At 38.9% G+C, this 22,351-nt stretch overlaps 1 protein-coding gene across 1 annotated transcript; it reads left to right on the top strand.

Annotated features, from left to right (window-relative positions):
* The first annotated feature begins 4,688 nt into the window (after window positions 1–4,688).
* Window positions 4,689–6,706, top strand: LOC124184453. The gene is made up of 2 exons (XM_046574149.1): window positions 4,689–4,998; window positions 5,165–6,706. Exon 2 carries the CDS (start codon window positions 5,693–5,695, stop codon window positions 6,677–6,679), a length of 987 nt encoding a protein of 328 aa, XP_046430105.1. The 5' UTR covers window positions 4,689–4,998; window positions 5,165–5,692; the 3' UTR covers window positions 6,680–6,706.
* The last annotated feature ends 15,645 nt before the right edge of the window (window positions 6,707–22,351 follow it).

Genomic DNA, 22,351 nt, shown 5'->3' on the forward strand with positions numbered 1-22,351 from the left:
CGTATATAAATTCCGAAACAATCCCACGATTCTCATTGGGCTCTTGCGGTCAAAAAACTTCACTCGAGCCACCCACACGTAACGTACATTTCCGACGTAATAAATCTATGTCGAAATTCGTGCCGGTTCGCGGGCACCCACCGTCCCATCAGGGGTTTGGCATCAGCAACCCCCGACGGGGGTGGAAAAGGGGGAGGCCCAGAGCGAATTCCATTGGCGGGGTAGTGGAGAGCCCGACCCCTCCCCGACCGAAGCGCAACTGGCGCTACAATTGCTTGGAATACGGAAAAAAAGAATAACCGAATACACTGTAACCGAGGTTTTCTTTTTATTTAATTTATATTTTGTATATATTTTATTTGTATTTAATTTTTATTTTATTCATTTGAATAATTATGAGGGCTGAAGTCCGGTAACTCCACGGCGCAGGTGTACTGATCTGAATAAGGGGTCGTTCATAAATTATGTAAGAGGTTTTGAGGGCTAATTTGGCCCCCTCTCCCCCTACTGTAAGATATCATGAGATTACGACTAGTCCCCCCTCTGCCCCTTGATAAGAAATTTTCGCAAGAAAAGGATATATTGATAAAACATAACTCCATATTATTCTGAAAATATACTTTATTGCAATCTTACTACTATTGAAGTTTGACTCTTGTTGACCAACTTTTGGTGTTTTATCTGGGAAAGCTCCTACCCATGCATCTAAATAACAGTAGATGTAAATATCCAGACATTTTAGATGAAACAATCATTATGCTATTAAATAACTTATATCATCATGATTTCAAGTGACAGGGAAATCCCCACTCAACGAGACCAACAATCGAATAATAGTAAGTCTAGAAGTACTGAGAACATATGATTTTTGTAAGATTCAATATCGAGTTGAGGAGATGAAGTACAGATGGCGCTATTCAATAATGCCATTTTTTAGCGCAAAAGTGGTAGAATTTTTAATTTCAAATACTAGGGGCTTCGCGCCTCACTATTTCCTTACGCATTGTCTAGTAGACAGGCGAATTCCTTCATGTTGATTTAATGACAGGTCCTGCACTTGCTGTCCACTTCAATTCCTTCTGTGCTTACTTTTCTTTTTTTCATCAATCTAAGCTTCCATTCGTTGGTTGAAAATTGGTGTTCCTTCTCTATTGATATCTATCTATCTCCTTGACTTGCTGAATTATTTTTGCTACCGCTCTGCCCGTTATTCTCCAAAATCACCTTCTTTATATTATTTTTTTCTCTATATTTATGTTGCTGTTCACTCCGTAAAACACCTCTTTCTCTTGTGGTCAACATCGATCATGGTCGTCCTCTTGCCTGGTTATAGGAATATTTGTTTATTATTATTCTCTGGCTTATTTGGTTCTTTGCACTTGAAATTTTATTTTCCTTTTTCCTTTGTGATACTTCCGACCATCCACCATCTTCATCGCCTTGTCTGCTGGTTGAAACTCCTCCTTTCTGTTCGTTGGTTGAAAAGCCAGTATGATATTTTTTGTTCGCTTCCCTATATTTTCGCTGCTGTTCCCGTCGTCTAATTTTTCGCTCTTCTATGTACATCACATTGGTTGGTCGTCCTCTCGATTTATTTTCCGAATCAATCATCGCAATCGATTCTTCTAATTGAGAAAATGTAAATTTGAACAACTGGTGAATTTGAAAAATTAACGACGGAGCCAGGAATCGAACCTGGAATCTAGCGATGCTTTACCGGAGACTTACTCCACTAGACCACCTAGCCGCCCTGACTCTGTTGTCTTTAATTTCTCTCATAACCAGTGAGTTCAAATTTGTTTTCATGTGCCCGATTTGTATGAGTAAGAATTTCTTCTCTGCATGCACGATGTAAGGAGACTAGTGTGTAGATGTTTATGTTTACCCCTTTCAATCCTTCGCTTCCGATGAGAAGCCCGTAAGACAGCAATGCTGTCTAATAAATGAGATGCGGGTGTGCAAATCATTAATCTACGAGAGAATTTTTGTTGAGAAAATGTAAATTTGAACAACTGGTGAATTTGAAAAATTAACGACGGAGCCAGGAATCGAACCTGGAATCTAGATCGTCATGGTCGTCCTCTTGCCTGGTTATAGGAATATTTGTTTATTATTATTCTCTGGCTTATTTGGTTCTTTGCACTTGAAATTTTATTTTCCTTTTTCCTTTGTGATACTTCCGACCATCCACCATCTTCATCGCCTTGTCTGCTGCTTGAAACTCCTCCTTTCTCCATTGTCATCGTAAATCCTGGCTGTCCTTTTGACTGTTTGGTGATATATTTAGATTTACTATTATTTGATTGTTACTTTTCATACTTATTACTCACTATCTGAATTTTATTTTGGTTCTGCAAGACATCAAAGTGTCCACTGTCTCCGTCGCCGGTGAAGAGTAGCGAGAATTGTGTTTCATTTTGTGATCCGATCCGGTGTGGATGAATTTGTTCTTCGCGATACACGATTAAACATATCTTAATAATATTCGCAGCTGCATATATTGCATTTTTATTCATATGTGATTTGTAATCACCAGGTTACCTAATCACAGCACCGTTTGACTCATTACCTGTAATAAAACCCGCAAATGTAGACCAATTATCAACTATATTTGAAACGATACTCATTCTCACCTCTGCGTGTCGATCTTGAGTGCCGTATACACAATACGCCAACGCGCGAAAAAGACAATTCCTGTCGGGAATCATCTTGATAATTTTCGTTTGCATGTTCATTTTTTGCGCGTCAGAAACAGATACCTATAAAGATATTTGTCAAAGACTGTCATAAACAGCCGATGACAGCTGTCAAAGGGTTTGCTAGATGCTTTTTGTTTTGTTTTCGGGATCTCACCCCACCACCAACTTCATGCGTATACTATTGTTATTATAATCTTTTTTTACTATTGTTATTATAATCTTTTTCTACGTTCATTTGTTTGAAACTTTTTTATTAGATAGAGAGATAGCGTAATTTTAGATTCTCTGCCCCCCTCACCTATAGTAAGAAGTTATGATATTCAGTCAACACCCCCCCTCCCCTAAACGCCTTACATAATTTATGAACGGCCCCTAAGGAGATAAATAACGATAAAAATGCTATTGTTGGGCGCCAGACGCAGTAGTGTCAGATATAAGTTGATTATAGACTAGACCAGGGAAGCGCCGACCAGGTTCTACGACGGTTTTGCACAACCGGCTCAGTAAAGACAAGATAATGGTAGAGGGGAGGGTTCGTATCCGACAGATAAACACGATATAATGGAAACCGGTAATAGTATCGAATATATTAAAGAAAGGCGAGCGATATTAATCACAAGCGAGAGATGCAAGACATTCAGGTACAATTAAATCATGAAGACATTCAAATACATTCAGAAAAAAGGTATGAGTGAGACTTGACGGATTAACAAGACAAGAGATGTGATGAGCGATAGAAATGCGTGTGTTCGCGATACTATTGAGATACACTCAGCAAGATTTACAAAATAGGTCAATCAAGGTAGGCTAGCATGCAATCCACAATCTAACGTTTTTCAATTAAGGTAACAAGGCAAGCGACCACAAACTGCGATGGCGAGGGAATAGTAATATTACAATAAAGAGAAATTGTCATGGTAGTCTACGGTTAAAGCACAGAATCTTACAAATAATGAAGAAATTGAGAAATATCATGAAAAACGAAAGGAACAAGAGGTAGAAGTCAACCAGATGATATCTAACAAGGAAAATCATTCCGCTGACATCTTTCGATTTTGATGAAATTCATATGTTATTCTACATCAAAATCTAAGAGACGCGTATTTTTTTTTATCGGCGGAAAAACGTTTCTAGGGGGTGAAATGATGCTCTGAAGTTGAGACCTCCGAGGGGTACTTTTCAGGTTTCACCTATTTTCACTTGAGATAATCGAATGCACCCAGATGGATAATTACCTTAATGATAAAAGCTGGATCTGAACAATTGAACAATGAATTCCCAAACACAATTTTCGAGAGAATACAAAATACAAAATTATGAGAGAGTGAGAATTTCGGCGAGTTCACAAAATGAAGAGATACACTAAATATACCGCAGTACAAAAGAATCAAGAATAATACCCAGAACTTGACTTAACATGATACAGAGAAAAAAATAACAGGCAAAAATAATCTAGAATTGCCAATAGCAATAGAAAAAGGTGCGGTAATATTTACTGGCTGATTCTACGCTCGGTTATACTTCAAGGAACTCGATGTACGATACAATAAGCAGAAAATAAATAAAAATATATTAAGCAATAACAGAAATAAAATATAAGGAACACTGCTATTACAAATAATTACGAAACGAAAGGTAAAGCCACTAGGGCTAAAAATACGATAGAAACTACAGAAGCAGACTAATAGAAATTCACGAACAATCGGAAAATTCATAAATACAGGAGAACTGTTCACAAACAACCTTGTGAAACCAACTTGTCGGTCGCGCGCCGTACAATTCACGTATCGCAACAAGCGTTTCACGCTTTCCAGTCGCGCGCCACAGAAGAAAGCATGACGTCACACGCGCCGCTCACGCCACCCACGCAGCCGAGCGCGTCCGGCAATCAGCCAACGTGGTCTCCCGCTGTTGAAGTGGTACCGAGGCTGCGATAAGAGACCACCGATCTCACCGATCGGCAGGACAACTTCGGTCTCGCCGGAATTGACCAGCTATAGGGACCGTGCATTAGACCGTCACGCCAACTGGTGATAGAAATGTTAAAAATTCGGGCAAAAAAGTTAGGCAAAAGCACGCGATATTTTGTTTCTCTATTTTTAATAATATAAATATTAAAATTATTCATAATGTCTTCATCCGTAAAGTCTTACTGTATCAAAGGATGTACAGAAAAATCACGTCGGATGCACCAAGTCAATTAGCTAGTAAAATTTTATTGTTTTCCTTCGAGTGAACATGGAGTCTCATGGAAGTGTGATAAACGTATCAAGTGGATAAATGCCGTGAAAAATTATGTGTGAGTAATGAATTATAATTATTAGCAACAGTAGTAATGTTATTATTCAAAAATTTTTAGATGAAATAGTGATATTTTATTAAAAAAAAAAAATTACATACAATAATTAAATTTAAATTTATGGAGTAGTATAAATCTAACCCTCAAATTTTGTTGTTTATTTTAGGAAAAATCCGAAAAACTGGGAGCCAAATCAACATACAAGAATTTGTAGTGCTCACTTCATAAATAATAGTAAATCAGATAACTCCAATCACCCATCATACATTCCTTCTATTTTTCCTGGAAAAGAAAATGTTAAGAAATCAATTCAACGGCTGCAACGATTTGAACGGTCAAGAATACGTCAATTAAATAAACAAATCAACGTCTCGAAATCTGTAGTCATTAATAATACAAACAGCAGTATGAACAGTGATAATTCAATAGCATATAAGGATACTAGTTGTTTGAGTGACATTGTCATGGAGCAAGACACAGAAGTTCAGGAAGACTTTTTTATGAATGATACGAATGCTTCTGATATGAATACTTCTCCTCGGGTTTTTCGAAGTATAACTTGTCACACTGAGCAATTTATATCAGATAGTTCGACTGATACTTGTACTTATTTTTTTGTAATTTGAATCATCATGATGGCATTAGTACCGCTGCAGTCCAGGTCAATATATCTGTGACAAAAACCACGGATAAAATGTGTCAAGCTTCGATGCCACTTATGAAGAAAAAGGTCCAAGATTCCAGTTGCGATCCAATCGATTTTGAATCCGAAAAATCGCAATGTCGAGGTTTTCATGGGTTATCATCTATCACAACTAATGAAGCTATGAGTAGCTTAACAGGTGTTACATTGTCTATATTCTCATTCCTTTTAAATCTACTCCCAGACTGCAAAAATTCTAAAGTTGATAAAAAAACAAAATTATTGATAACATTGGTGAAACTAAAAACCGGTTTGACATTTACCGCGATGTCAGTCTTGTTCGATATTCATCGCACTACTGTTTATCGAATATTTATAAATAATCTGCAGCAGATGAACATAATAATAAAAAACTTCATTTTCTGGCCATCAAAAGTCGCTGTACAAACAACCTTACCAGAAGCATTCAAAATACATTACCCCAACACACGTGTTATTATTGATTGCACCGAAGTCAAGACAGAAGTTCCACCAGAAGTTAAACATCGGGTTCTAATGTATTCAGATTATAAACATCATCACACAATAAAATTTTCAGTTGGATGTGCTCCAAATGGATTTATAAGTTTTCTGTCAAAGTGTTATGGTGGTCGTGCTGGTGATTGTTACATTACAAATGATTGTGGTTTAGTGGATTTAATTGAGCCTGGAGATGTTGTGCTAGCAGATAAAGGATTCCCACAAATACAAACTAAAGTCGACGAAAAAAACGCAATCTTTGTGATGCCTCCATTTTGTACAAAAGATCAATTTTCACCTGAGGAAGTAGATGAAACTTACAATATTGCTTCAGTGAGAATACACATTGAACGAGTGAATCAAAGAATAAAAGACTTTTATATTCTCTCCAAAGTGCCAGCATCACTATTTTCTCTTATTGATGAAATTGTTTTTGTCATTTGTGCTATTATAAATATTCAAAAGCCTCTGTTCAAAGAACGAGATCAATCAACGACAGAATGTAAAACGAAGGAATAAATTGTGAATTTAAAGAATTAAATAACATGTGTAATTAGTATGAAATGTAACTTTATTAAAATCTGATGAATAAACTATTAAAATAATCAAAGTATATATTTTTTTTTTTGGAACTGTGCTTAAATTATGAATTTTTATATCATAAAAATACTTGCAAAAATATTTGGTAATGTTATTTTGGCTGTATTATTATAAATTATAAATTATTTTCTATATTTATTTATTAAAAAAAGGAAAACTAACAGAACATTCTTAAAAAATTTCTATAAGTTGACAGTTATTTTTAAATAACTTTCAAAAGATATCTGTAATTGTTTACTTTTTATAATCAATAAATAATCTTGGAAGATAATTAACAAAATAAAATTGCTCTAGATTAATGTTATTCTTGGATATGAAGGTCACAACTCAAAACACTTTTTTATCGTGTTAACGTTTCGGCCCTGGTGGGGGCCCTCCTCAGAACATTTTATTTAAACATCTGTCACGAACAAAAATAAAATAATGTACAACTAGGTTTTAACAAAATTAGACATAGTGGTATAAATAATATGCAAGTATGTTTGAGCAAGTATAAAAGAGGAATTACCTAGTATGAGATGACACTTCCAATTACATAGAATGCGTGTTGGTAATTGATGAATAAATAGAAACAATAAAAAACAATAAAAAACAATAAAAACAAAAACCGAAACACACTGCGTTCGCGACACGTAATTCCCACGAATTCATATTTGTTGTTAGTTTGGTAAAATGAAATAAAACACACTGCCGTTATAGGTTGAGTCCAGAGCACAAGTGGAGCGTCCAGTGTGTAGTGGGGAAAGGTCGATATCGATAGTTATCAGAGCAAACGCAGAGTCAACGGGTTAAAAGGAAACCAAAATTTTTGTTAAGGAGGTAAAATCGAGAGCAAGCTCAGTCGGTAATGGACAATTACAATGGTCGTATCACAGAGGTGTGAATATTACTTAGATGTTCTATGTCTTGTTTACGGTTGACAGAATTGGGATGTGCAACAATATTGCACATTTCTAACAGTAGCCTATTGTAATACAACGGTTCGACGTCAATAATGCTGGCTTGAGAATAATTAAAAGAGTGGTCGAAATCGATGGCATGTCTCGTCAATGCAGTATAATTATCCTCGTGTTCATGGATATTGCGTTTATGCTCGGTTATCCTGGTGTGTAGCTGCCTACTAGTTTGGCCTATGTAAGACATGTTGCATTGGTTGCAAGGTATTTTGTAAACTACACCAGAGCGCATACCCAGGGGTAAGGGTCCTTACCCGAATCAAACATCGAGGATAGATCATGTGCACATTTACCCACAAATTGAATTTTGTACTTAGAGGATGTTCTGTTGAGTGACTCAAACAACCCCGCGACGTACGGGATGGAAATATAGCTTTTTTGATTGGTTTGTGTAGTAGTTACATGGATATTATTGTTAGGGCTGGTCGATGACAAGCTGGAATCGTATTTAAACTGTACATGTTTGTTGAGCAGGCGAGGTGGATAGTCGTTTTTACTTAGTACCTGCTGAATCAAGGACAAATTTTTTTTGTGAAATTCCATACTTGAGAGTCGGATCGCTCTGTCAACTAAGCAATTAATCGTTCCAATTTTGTATGATCTGGGATGGTGAGAATGGTAATTTAAATACCTTTGTGACCAAGTAGCCTTATGAAACCAATCAGTTTTAATAAACTGGTTATCATTGATGATCAGGACATCTGAAAAGCTAATTCGGTGATTAGACTCTAATTCAGAGGTAAATTGTAGTCTCGGATGGAAACTGTTGAAGACGGAAAGCATTTCTGCAACTTTATCCGAAGGGACAGCTGTAATTATGTCGTCTACATATCTGAAAAAGAATGAAGGCTTGAAGTCTAGTTTGTTGAGACAATATTGTTCAAGATCATCCAAAACCAAATCAGACAAAATTGGAGAGAGCGGTGAGCCCATCGGTAAACCATAAGTTTGAGCATATATGTTATGATTAAATTTAAATATGGCAGCCTTAAAACATATGTGCAATGCTTTTAAGAGTTCGTTAAGTGGGACCGGAATTTCGTCCACCAACTGATGCCAGCGCTGTCTAACAGCGTTGATTGCAAGATCTTGTGGAACATTTGTGAACAATGACACAACATCCAGCGAAACTAAAATATGATCAGGTGGGAGACGAAAGTCCCTAATAGCATTTACCAGAGCAAAACTTTCTCTTACCCGTGACAAGGGAGGTACGATGTTGTTACCTATACATTGACTGAGGAAACGAGCCAGATTGATGGTCGGACTATCAGTGAAAGAAACTATAATTCTTACCGGTGTATCCGGTTTGTGAATTTTCGGTAGCCCGTAGGCTCTAACTGGTAGGCAATCAGTTTTTGCAATTTGACGTCTAAGTTGATCAGAGATGAGTTTGCTTTTAGACCAATCCGTTGTTAGTTTTTTGACTTCTTGTTGCAAGGTACAGGTGAGATCGTATCTAACAACTTTGTAAGAGTTGTTGTTAGAGAGTTGTTGCAACATTTTATCCTCGTACATTTGTTTGTTCATCACAACAGTCGTGTTTCCCTTGTCAGCCTTCAAGAAAAGTAAGTCCTGGTTGTTATTTTGAAAGATCTTAGTTTCTTTAATTTTGTGAAGGATATTCTTGTCAGCGTGAAGGGGAGAAGGGGTGTTGATGAACTTTTTTATAGTGTTGGTAAAATCTTGGTGGGCTGTATTACGAGAATCAGAAAAAATGAAGGAAATCTTTGATTCGAAATCAGAGATAAATTTGTTGGTTGGGATGCAGTTAGGCTTAAAAGGAATGCTATATTTGGGTCCCATTTTTAGCACGTCGGTAACATTGACAGGAATATCCGTATTGCTAAGGTTCACGATCCAATTTTCAAAGGTCGAGTCAATTGAATTAGAAGTGGGACGTTTTTTGTTGTTAATCAGATTAGCTAACTTGTTGATGTTAGCCGCCTTGTAAGCGTTGAAGGCCGGTTCCAATTTCAGGTATTGTGTGTCGAAGAATTTTTTTGACACTTCAACAGGTAATTCAATTAAAATATCATTCTCAAGCGACAACAAAATATTTTGATATTCGACGATGGTCGCGTGAGCATCACTGATCTCGAGATTAAGTAACGACCTTTGAAATTTGTGTACATTATGTTGGTAAACAGTACGCGACTTAGACATTTTAAAACTAATAACGTTCGAGATAAGCTTGGGGAATTTTGAATGGGTAGGTAAAATCGATCGTTTCGTAAAATTGCTCTAGTTTAGGAACTAATTCACTCAAGAACAAATTATTGCGAGCGATTGTTATGAGAACACAGCCCAGAGGTGAGTAAACAAATAAATCGCAGAAAGCGATATTTGTTACATACATTTGCAGCTGGACTTGCGTATAAATGGAATGAGTTTCACTCAAATGAATTCCATTTTCGTCTAACTTCAAATATTGCACGTTACACTTTCTTGCTGTCGCGTCGTGAATTGGTATCTTTTTGCACGTGTAAGGACATTTTATTTCTATCAATCGCTTTTGCCAAATATCAGGACCATATTCTAAAATAGCGTCAGGAAAACAGCTTAACCAAGGTTGATGAATATTAATCACAAGGCCGACTTGAACAATTTTGCAATCTGGACTTAGGAGTTTTTTATATTCATTCAAAGCTGTCTTTTCCATTTTTTTTACCATAAGCCATGGTTGCTGTCTCCACTTTACTAGGTGTAATTAACTCTCTAATAGCTTTATCAATTTCAAAACGGTCCCCTTTTAATTTGTGGCCATTACTTGCTGTTATTCGTAGTATACGTTGCTTGTACCACTCATCCGTCTTTGACTGTAAAATCGTTTGCATGCAAATGTTTATCATTTTTGTTTTATCACAACACACTTCACTTATATAAAAATCATGAATATCACTTGTTATAATATTCTCTTGTGAATAAAGTTCGTTTACAGACTGCAGCTGAAGTATTTCCGACAGCGTTTTTTTCAATTTCTATTTCGCACTTACGTTGTTCATTTATTTTAACTAAAGCTACCAATGATTCAGCTGCTATAATTTCATTTTCATTTCTTCGGTCAATATTTATCATTGTTTCAAGAGGTGTCCCAGCCAAATCATTCGGAAAGACTAGAGTTTCCAACTTACATGGCACTATGTTTGGATTTTTGACACAGTAAGGCGGTGGAGGGAACAATTTGCTCACTCTTATTCCTTTATCGTGATCCAAAAGCTGTCGACGAGAGGGCTTACCCTATTCTTGACCATGACTAGTCTTAGAATCCGCTGTATCAGCTGAATTGACATAATAAATCACAGCACACATGTGCTTACATTCACCAGACAATCCAGCTTTGCAGGTACACACAGCACGACTAATATTGCGCTCGTTATCTAACTAAAATAAAATAATTTACTGATCAACATTTATTAATTTCATTTCAAAGTTAAAGAAAAAATTAAGAGATATAAATACATACCGTTATTTTGACATTATAATTTTTAGTTTCATACACCGCAGAAAGAACCTCACCGGTTACTGTCACAACGTTATTTAGAAGCCTTTTTTCCACGACATTAGATACATGACCTGATTCATAGAGTTTTCTACCATTGAAGTCGTTTTGACCTCGAATATTAGTATTATTAATTGGTTGAAAACCGTATTTAATAATTTTTTCCATTTTTAATTAACATTAATCCATATGAATACATTAACTATATTGACATTTTTGCCCGTTTTTTGCTTTTGTTAAACACCAGGGCGCGCTACTTTCGGCTAAAGTGCTGCCTCTGCATTTAGTGCACGGTCCCTATACGACCTACACTGTTACGCTACGAGTACGCTACAGTCACTGACCAGCACGCAGGCTTTTTGGACAACTGCATGACGGACTTTTACACGCCGCCACCGAGAACCGCACCGATTCAGCACCGCACATCATCGCTGCAGCCCCCACCGCGGTGCAACAAGACCACGACTACCCCTTCCCTCGCGTGGCAACCAATTAACTGACTGCTTTTGTATATATGTATATTAAACTGTAAATAAATAAGGTGTACATACAACATAATCAAAGTCTCATCTTTGACACCACAGCGATCAACTCCTTCCATGCGGCTCGGTCGAAAAGCTAACACTACTAACTAACACTAAAGTCAATCTTTATAATAATGAAAAATATGGTATCCTGCTTTTTAAAACAACCAATAAATATGAAAAATAATAAACAAAGAAACATTACTACTGCTAATTAATTATCACAACCGATATTTTAGGTCGACATAATACTTTTGAAGTAACTAAAGTAATTAACTTTAATTGTACAACACCTTACAAACAAATCAGTCTTAACATTGTACTTTGGGGAAAAATATTTAAATTAAATAATTCTTCTGAAAGACCGGTACAGATACAGGAAAATAATAAAGTAATGTTCTCCCTTTTAGACTTAGATCTGGATCTGGTAACTTCTGCAATATTTGGTCAAAACTGACATCAAAAATATCATTTTCGTCCATTCTAAACTTGTGGCCCTTCTTATCACAAATTTTCATAAAAGTTACTCATGACTTTTTTTTTACACGATACTTAAAACAATGCTCTCTCCAAACCTTTATTACAGCCTTATGCTCACGACGACTCATATCTTTAACTAAATTTTCTTTTACCTTTTGCTTCTTTCTGTTGATACTTCTTCCTTTCTTTTTCTTCCAATTCTTCTTTTTTTTGACGGTCATTTTCAAGTCGTTGATATCTCAAACGCTCAGCTATACGTTTTTGTTCAAGTATTTCTTCTCTTGTTGTGGGTGACTTCTTTTACGGTGGCATTTTGAGGTACTACCTAAAAAAGAGACGTTACTTTTAGTGGTCAAAACCAAAGAAAACAGTAGTATGAATAGTCCCCTGTGGTATGAACAGTCCCCTGTGCTATGAAAGGACAGGAGAATGTCGGCCAGGGGACTGTAATTTTTACATAAATACTTAATAAAACAATATCATTACAAACATTCAGATAAACGCAACAGATGTGGCTACATACTAAATGATCAATTATTTTAAACAAATTATCGTTATCAAAAGTCTTAAAATAGTAAAAAAAAAAGGCTTACCAGGGAAATGTTTTTACTAACGGCCGAGACGCGTGGTTCACCAAAAAACGCAGTAGTAGCACCAAACAAAATGGTGGCTGCCCGCTAGCGACGCAACCGAACAAACTTCACACCGATTGCGTTCCGTTTCGCAATCTAAATACTTCGCGCTAAAACTAAATATAACTTCAGCGCGGTTTTAAAGTTTTAACAACGGGCTGTTTTAATAATTTGAGGACAGCATTCACACATGGATATTTTAATAAAAATTCTATTGTAAAAATATAATTGTGATGTATAAAGATGCCCTCTATTTTTGTTAATGTATATGGATATTTTTTATTCAATTATCAACGGCACAAAAATAAATATCTGTAACAAGATTTGTAATTCTGGAAAAGGGACGTACCAGGGGACTGTGTTTTGAGACGTATGAGGTTCATTTATTCGAATATTCCATTAGTAAATTACTAAATAAGCTATGGCGTGCCAAGAATACCTAATTCTATGTTGGTATTGATACAAAAAACTGAGAAATTTTAAAACTTATTTCATAAATTAGGCTTGGGACAGCGATTTTCCATTTAGTGGAGAAATGCCCATATAATTTTACTCTTCAGAATATTGGTTCTACGCAAAGAACCCGATGGTGGTTCATTCAAAAAGAACAGTGAGGAAAACGTAGACGCAGTAAACGCTGCATGGGGATTCACGGCACGTGGTCAAAAGGCTCCTTTTAAGAATATGATTGCAAATAAATTATTTTACTCGTATTAAAATTTATGAAAAGTATTGAACGGTGCTAAGATATAATAACAATGATAAACATCTGTAGAACATCGTCTTTGAGAAAAAATTTTGAAAAGCGTAATAAAAAATGCAGAAACAATAATAATAATAATCTCTATTATCACAATAGCTTCGTCTGTGGAAAAAAAAACTTATTTATAGAAAATATTCTGACAAGATCAATCTTGATTCTACAACGCAATAAATCTGTTTAAAAACTATTAACGATAATAATAATATGCAATAATAATACATTGTTTAGCTTATGTCTTAATTCTTCGGTGCCTAATTCTTTATTTTTTTAAATGTTGCACACATTCCTGCAGCACTCCTGTCAAGTTATTTGTAACTTGGTCCCGCTCTTTTTGAGATTAGACGAGTGTGCGGAGAATCTCGTTCCTTTCTCTTTCATTTTCGTTCCTCTGCCTGTCATTCTCGGCCGTCTTCTCCATCGATTTTGCAAACATCTGTGTAAAAAAAATTTGTCCAGTTATTTTCGACATAGAATTTATCGTAAAATGTCGTTTAATATGTACGATGAAGACAACTTTAAAGACATTTCAATAATAAGTACCTCCATGCATGAAACTTGTGTCTCAGCCAGAGTTGCGAAGTCGTTTCGTGAATTTTCCAGCTGTGTGCTGAATCTTCGATTATCCGAAAGATTATTGAAACCATTATTAAATACATCTTTCCATATTTTGTAACAAACAAGTTACGATCTTGTGATACTTACTAGGTCTTGTGACTCTCGAGGCTGTTCCTTGTTGATTAAGGCCACTCGTGCCAGGTTCTGCCAATGCATCTGCTGGAGATGATGTTATTGCTGGAGGAGGTGGCGGTGATGGTGGTAATGCAGCGTCTGTATTTTATTCAGGTATTGAAGAGCCTTCCTCCAAAGTTGCCTCCCCGCCATTAAAGTTTTCGAGAAATTCTTTATCTGAAAAAACACAAAAGTCAAATGAGCGATATGACCAACAACTTTTGATTCATTAACAAATAAATAATGACATATTCAGAAACGATTACTTACTAGTGTAATCGAGAGCACTGGCCTCGACGTAGTCTCGCCAAGTTAAGGGAGCTTTCCAGTGTGACAGCCCGAAAAATCGCTGTTTTTCGCGATTTTTTTTTTTAAAGAAAAAATAATCTAATCGGTCTGGTTTTTTTTTTGTATATTAATTGGGTATTGAAGAATACCAAACAATTTTTTAAAGATCGATTTATTTATTAATTAATATCTATAAAAATGATGAAACAATTGTTGCAGAAAATGCACTTGGATGTGGTGTCCACGTTGGGGGTCACAATTTTGATCTGAAACAAAAAACACAAAAAGATTATTGATCGGTATATAATTGGCTTTCGTGCTATGGAAGCTTTTTTCTTTTTTTTTTTTTTGCAAAAATGGCGCCGGTTTGAACAAAAAGTATCGATTTTAGCATTTTTTTTGGCAGTTTTTTTTAGAAAAAAATAGGAAGATGTCAAAAAAAAAAAAAAAAGCTTCCATAGCACGATAAACAATGACGTTAAGAATATTGTGTAAAAAATTCAACTCGATAGCTTTAAAACTCTGCCCTCCAAGTTGGACACCGTTTTGAAAAATGCTGTTTCGAGAAAAACGCGTTCAAAGTTTCAAGTGAGGAAATTTTAGGTAAATCGTTTACTTACGGTCAATCAGCGATGCCAGGTCCGTACAATATCCCTTCTGCTTCTTCGAAAAGATCGTGCTCAATGGATTGTTCAGTCCGACGAGCTGTCCTCGCCTCTTTGCTATCCAGGGACGCCTGGCGGTTTGCTTGGATGATGCGCGCATTCTTGTACTTAGCGGCGAAATCTGCGGCGCTCGGCCCTATCGTGCATCCCATCGTCTTCAAAATTTTTAAAATTGGGTCGTAACCTTCATTGAAGGTGCACACAGCACACTGCGTAGCGATTTCTACTATCTGCTTGCCGCAGAATACGTGCTTTGGGGCTGGTTGCCACACACAGTGATTGATTGATTTTCAAGAATTTAGCACGCCATCCGCTTTTTTTTTGAAAATTGAGTGCGACAAAAAAATAAGTCGCGCGACTAATTTACGGCTAATTAACGGCAAATTATGCAATAGTCCGAATTCACATTTTCGACAATTGGCGAGCCAAGTTCATGTACGTGCAGGTAGGAACGAGACAATAGAAATAACAGTCGCACGGGCAGACGGCTGACGCGGCAGCTGTAGCGCTCCGTTGCCTTCTTCCAAAAAATGCTGTACAGTAACCGAAATAATCTGAATTTCGGCATGAAAATTTCAGGGAATATTCGGAAGAGTGTATACTATTCGATAAAGCAAAAAAAAAAAAAATCGATTTTTTGAAAATTTCACACTGGAAAGCTCCCTTAAGATGCTGCCATCCTAATCGAGTATGCTCTCGTCTCCTTCTGCCAGTAGCTCTATGACGTTTAACTGAAATGGTTTTTATGGAAACAAATGGCTTTCCAAAATAATTTTTATGACATTCGATATTTTGCTTCATCAGTGCAAAACCAATATTACCTGTTTTTCGGGAAAGGCATCAGGGCATTCCACTCCTTCCACGTCATCGAAGCCCACAATGCCCATAATTTTTTCCTCTCGTTCGGTCAGTTTCACTCGAAGGTCACCCAAATTCCCTGTCCTCGAACGATTTGCTCGAATTTACGCTACTTTTTGCGACACAGTGGTCTTGTTGTCTCGCCACGTCTAGAATAAAAATTTGAAACATTTATTATGAAAAATTACAGATTATATAAAATACGCAAATTTATAAATGCGATATGAAACGATGTGTAAAAGGGTGCAAATTTAAATTTGCAAATTCATTTCTCAAGATTCTGTACGATAAATAGAGGACGTGTTCAGAACAACTCAACGTTGAGTAACGTTGAGCATCGTGACTCAATGCAAATGTTCGCCAACCAAATTTCAATAAGCACCTTTCAAAGTAACATAATATACTCGTATCAACTTACTGATTTCCATGATTTTACGTCTTTCCCTTTCTCATCTTTTCCCATCTTGTTCAGTTCCGCCAAGAGTTGCTCCCACGACGCGGCCAAATCCGATTTTCCATGGAGAGATTGAAATTTCCCTGTTGCAATGTGCGGATGCTGGATAAAATAATCGGCCATATAACCGATTTAGGCTGGCGTGGCCTTCGCCTGTCTCTTCTGTTTGTTTCTAGAAAAAATTTATCAAAATTAGTCACGGAAACTGTTGATATATGCGAAGATCATGAGAAATATATAAATGTACAATGCGTGTGAAAGTATAGATGTCACTTATACATAGGTAATAAACGACTGTAAGCGAACGATAGAAGTAGACTGTCGAGTGAGTCAAAACTGACCGGGTCGTCTTGGATTAGACGGGACTCAGTAACTGAGTGTATTGTATTGAGCACGTGTATATTTATTCCACGCACCTATTGTATTACAACGTTTTTATTTTGCACCTTTATCTCTACTTGATTACTCTGTAATAAACGTTAATTGTAACAACGAACAGTTTATCCATACATACTCTCACCAAACACCAGTATTAAATATCAGAAACATGAACGAATTAAATTTTCACATGTTCATTACCTATAAACCACACAAAACATAACATATAATTCACAAGATCACACATAACATGTATTATAAACATCGTTGATTATACTAACTTCCCAACCGAAACCATAGTAATGATGCAAACAAAGCGAAAATTCACTTCACTGGAATTGATGTTGATATTTATATTTACAATGTTCACTATACGATGAATTTACACTGACTGATTGTGCGCGCGTCGATTTAAGCCTTCATGCGCGCCACCGCGGCACGAATTTCAACTATTTTAAGGCGAGTTTCGATAAAATTCTAGTTATTTACTAAAGATTTGTCACAATACGTCACTTCCTGTCGGTATCCACAACGACGATTCGTTATCCCATACTTAAATGTCGAAGTGTCGCTATTCGTAGTTACGGAATCGCACCGTCGTTATGAGATGGTCGTTACACGCGGCGAAATTCGTTATCGTTACGATAGCGTTCGGAATCGTTATTCTTATAACGAGTTACAGAATCACCCCACAGCCGCGCAGGACGTAGGCGGGCGGTGGAGCCTCGTCTCCCATTATCTAGTATGTTAAATTACGAGGACTAAGTTTTATAGATCTTCAGCACCTTTCCCACTACGTTGTTCCCATCTACCTGTTGCAGTTCAACCACCACCGGGGAGAGAAAACGGAAGATTCGGTAGGGTCCACTAAATTTTGGTGCCAATTTGGCAGCATGTCGAGTAGCAGATGACAGTGTGTGTTGTCGTTTTAACACTACCTGGGTAACAATTTCAGACGGCAACTATATGGCGGCTACATGGCCAAACCAACCTAGCTATGTGGTAGCAATGAAGCCAGTTCGTGGTTTTATCCCGGCATATACATGGCAAAGACAACCAACACATGTGGCAAACATGAGGTTATGATATGGCATATTTTCATGGCATCTTGATGGTTTCGAGGTGGTGGCTATATGGCCAAAATAGTCAGCTTCAATCTGGTTTTAACCAAGCTCTCACAAGGCCAAGCTCCCATGCGGCTATATCAAAATCAAGTAGGTGCTAGCTAGTTTAGCCACCTGGATGCCATGTCGGAACCAAGAAAAAACTGAGAAAATTCGCCAGCTCGCTGCCATACGGTTGCCGCATAAGTTGGCTGTCGTTGCAGAGTAATAGCCGGGAAAAAGCCACGAATCCCTCACATGGCGGCTGCTAAGCTATAACCGGGTCTAGCTATGTAGTTTGCGTACTTCCGCTACCTAGCCGCCACCTCGAAATGAAGAAGTAACCATGAAGGTTTGCGAAGTCGCTGCCATACGGCTGCTTTATGAGGTCGTTACACATGCGACATATTAATACAAGAATGACATTTTTTTTCATCGTGGAAGTGCAACTGCATGAATTTATCGCACAATTTATGATATAAATCGTTATGATATGAACTTAAACATTCTGTGAAATATCGGTTGCGGGAGGGATATATAGTGAATAGTATTGAATATGAATCTAGAATTTATTACGGTCCCTACAGGCTTGGAAATTCATGATGATTTCTTATTTACAGTGTGACGTGATTTTTCCCGCTCCTCGGTCACTCGGAGAAAATGACCGAGAACTTACTGCGTGCACAATGAATCGGCGTCCACGATGTATCCTGGACCTGAAACAATATCGCGAAATTTGTTGGGCGCCTGGCGTGGTCAACACGCCTCGAAATCGGTAATACGATATACCGCGTCCATATACTCGATAGCTCAGTACCGCGGCGAGGGAAGGGGTAATTTTTGGGTAGAGAGAGATACGACACGCGTACGCCAACACGTTATTTCACAAAGCAATAATGAAAATAAACAATATATTTCCAGCTAGCGATAATACAAAATAAAATAAAAGAAAGAACAAGGACTTCCGTTTCCGTTTGAATGTGAGTGACAGGTGTGCGAAAGAGTGTGAGAGAAAAGGCGAGAATTTAGCAGGATAGCAAAGGTGAGGAGAAAAGGAAATAGGGCAGAGAAGGAGCGGGAAAGACGTAGACGGGAGGTCGGGTGAAGGGAATAGGGAGGCAGGGATAGAAGGGAAGGGCGGGTGAAAAAGAAAGAAGGGGGAGAGATTTGAGGTTAGGCAGAAAGAGCTGGCGGAAGGCAACGATTCGGATAAGATAGGAAGAGGCAGTGACACCTAGGGAGTAAGAAGGGGGATAGAGTAGACAGGTAGGCGGCGGATAGATAAGGTAGGAAGCGGTGAAGGAGAGAAAGAGTATGAGTAAAGCGGGTGGCCAAAAAGAAGGGGCGAACAGCGAAGAGGAGGAGAAAAAGAAAGGTAGGCCGGGGGCAGTAGCAGCGTTAGGGAGGGATAGGAGGCATAGCCTGGGATCGGCGACGGTACTAGACTTATGGAAGAGAAAGCGGGAGGAGGAAGGGGAAAAAGGGGAGGAGGAGGTAGACGGGTTGCAGGAAAGAGAAAGAGTATTTGGGAAAAGCAGGAAAGTGCACCGGTCGCCGGAGGGTAAGACAGGGGAGGAAGGGAAGGCAGAGGGAGGGGGTATACAAGATATGCTAAGGTTGATTAGGGAAGAGCTAAAGATAGGTCTAGAGGAGGTCAAAGGGCAGGGAAGGGGGATCAGGGAAGAAATGGAAAAGATTAAAGGCGAAATGACTAGAAGGGAAGAGCAGTGGGAAGTAGAGAGGGGGGAGATGAAGGAAATGATAAGGGATCTAGGTAAAAGACTAGAAGAGGTAGAAGAGCGGAGAGGGGGGGAGATGGAAAGGGTAAAGGAGAGGCTGTTAGAATTAGAAAAGAAGAGTGCAGAAGGAGGGGGAGAAAGACAGGTACAGGGGAATGCGGAAGTGGCGCAGGTAGCTATAGATAGATTAAAAGAGATGGAGTGGGCCATAGAGAGGAAAGAAAGGGAAGAAAGAAGGGGAAATATAGTAGTGAGAGGAGCGAGACTTGAGAAGGGAAGAGAAAAGGAAGAGTTGAAAAAGATTTTGCAGCTGATAGGGGTAGAGGTCGAGGTAAAGGATATGTGGGAGGTAGGCGCGAAAAAGGGGGGAGAAAAGGGGATATGGATAGCAAGACTAGGAAATAGGGAGCAAAAGAAGCAGGTAATGGGAAGAAAAAGCCTACTCAAAGGGAGGGAGGAGAGAATAGACGAGGATCTCACCTGGGCAGAGAGAAAAATGAAATGGAAGTTGAGGGAGATAGCAGCTAGTGAGGAGAGAAGGGGAAACAGAGTGAGAATAGGGTATGCAAGGATCTGGATAGAAGGGAAAATGTGGAAGTGGGATGAGATAGGAGAGGTGCTTAGAGATGGTACAGGGAGAGCGAGGGAAGGGGGGCAAAGGGAGGGGAGGGGAAAAGTAGGGGAAGGCGATAGGGAAAGGTCAGCAAGCGAGGAGAGACAAGAGGGAAGTACAGAAGCACAGGGAAGGGTACGTAGTGAAAGGCAGTCGGGGGAAGGGGTAGTGGGGGGGGACAGAGGCAGGTGGGGAGGGAGATAAGGAGGAGAGAGAGGGGAGTAGGCGAAACAGTAAGGGAGGGGTGGAAAGTAGCTTTTTGGAATGTGGCGGGGCTCGCGAGAAAGGATGAAGATTTCTGGAGGGGGCTAGGGGAGTGGGATGTAATATTTCTAATGGAGACATGGATAGAAAAGAAGGGGTGGGAAAGGATTAGAAATAAGTTGCCAGTAGGGTATAAATGGGAAGTGCAGTATGCGGTGCGAAAAAATAGGAAGGGAAGAGCAATAGGCGGAATGCTGTCAGGGGTAAGAAGGGAGATAGTAAGTGGGGAGGGAGGGAGGGAAGAGGTAAAAGAGGGCATGATAACAAGGAAAATAAGTGTAGGGGGGGAAAAATGGGTAGTAGTAGGAATATACATAAATGGGGACCTAAAAGAGAAGATAGGGGAATTGAAGGAGCGGGCAGAAGAGATAGAGGGAGGGGTAAAAGTGTTAGTGGGGGGTGATTTTAATGCCAGGACAGGGCAGGAGGGGGGAGGATGCTGGGGAGAAGGAGAGGAGGAGAGTAGGAGTAGGAAATCAAAGGACAGGAAAATAAACTCGGAAGGTAGGCAGCTGGTGCAATTTTTAGAGGAGATAGGATGGGCAATAATGAACGGGAACATAGAGGGGGATGAGGAGGGGGAATTTACGTATGTAGGAGGGGCAGGGGTGACAGTGATAGACTACGCTATAGGAGACATCGAGGTGAGGGATAGGGTCAAAAGGATAGAGATTGGGGATAGGGTTGACTCGGATCATCACCCGGTAATAGTGTGGTTGAGGGGGGCAGTGGCTAGGACAAGGAAGGGAAAAAGAGTAGGGGGAACTAGTAGAGGAGACTGGACGGAGGAGGGTAGGATGAGGTTTAAAACAGAAGTCAAATGGGAGGGGATAGGAGAAGTGGATGTAGGGAAAGAGATAGAGAAAAGAATAAGGGAGTTTAGACGAGCCTTAGATGTAGGAGGGAGGGGGAGGGAAGCGAAAAAGGGATTGTGGGATGAGGAATGTAGGCGAAAAAAAGCGGAAGTTAGGCAGAGTCTAAGGAAATGGAGAAAGGGGGAGGGAGAAGGGGACGCGTATAGAAAGGGAAGAAGGGAATATAATAGGCTATGCGAGGAGAGAAAAAAGAAAGAAAATGAGGGATTCATAAAAGAAGCAGCGGAAGCAAAGACAGAAAGCAAGGTATGGGAGATAGTTAATAGGGAAAGAAAGAAGTGGAAGAGGGTGAATGAAGAAATAGGAGATCAGGAGTGGAGGGAGTATTTCATGGGTTTATTAGGCGGGGTAGAAAGCAAGGTAACAGAAGGCGGGGAGTCGGTAAATAGGAAGGGGGACGGGGAAGGGGAGCTGCAGAGGGAAGAGATTAGAAAGGTGATAGGAAAGCTGAGGGATGGAAAGGCACCGGGGGGGGATGGAATAGTTAGCGAGGTATGGAGGTATGGGGGGGAAGAAATGGAGCAGTGGATATGGAAAACATGTAACAGAGTTTGGGTGGGGGAGGGCTGGCCAGAGGATTGGAGGAAGGGTTTGATAGCGCCGATAGTTAAGAAGGGGGAGGGGAAAAGGGTAGAAGAGTATAGGGGGGTGACTTTGATGCCAACTCTATACAAGGTGTATGCGATGGCATTAGCGGATAGGTTAGAAAGAGAGGTAGAAGAAAAGGGCTTGATTCCACAAAACCAAACGGGTTTCAGAAAAGGCATG

The sequence above is a fragment of the Neodiprion fabricii genome, chromosome 6 (assembly GCF_021155785.1).
Source record: "Neodiprion fabricii isolate iyNeoFabr1 chromosome 6, iyNeoFabr1.1, whole genome shotgun sequence".
NCBI classification, from domain to species: Eukaryota; Metazoa; Arthropoda; class Insecta; order Hymenoptera; family Diprionidae; genus Neodiprion; species Neodiprion fabricii.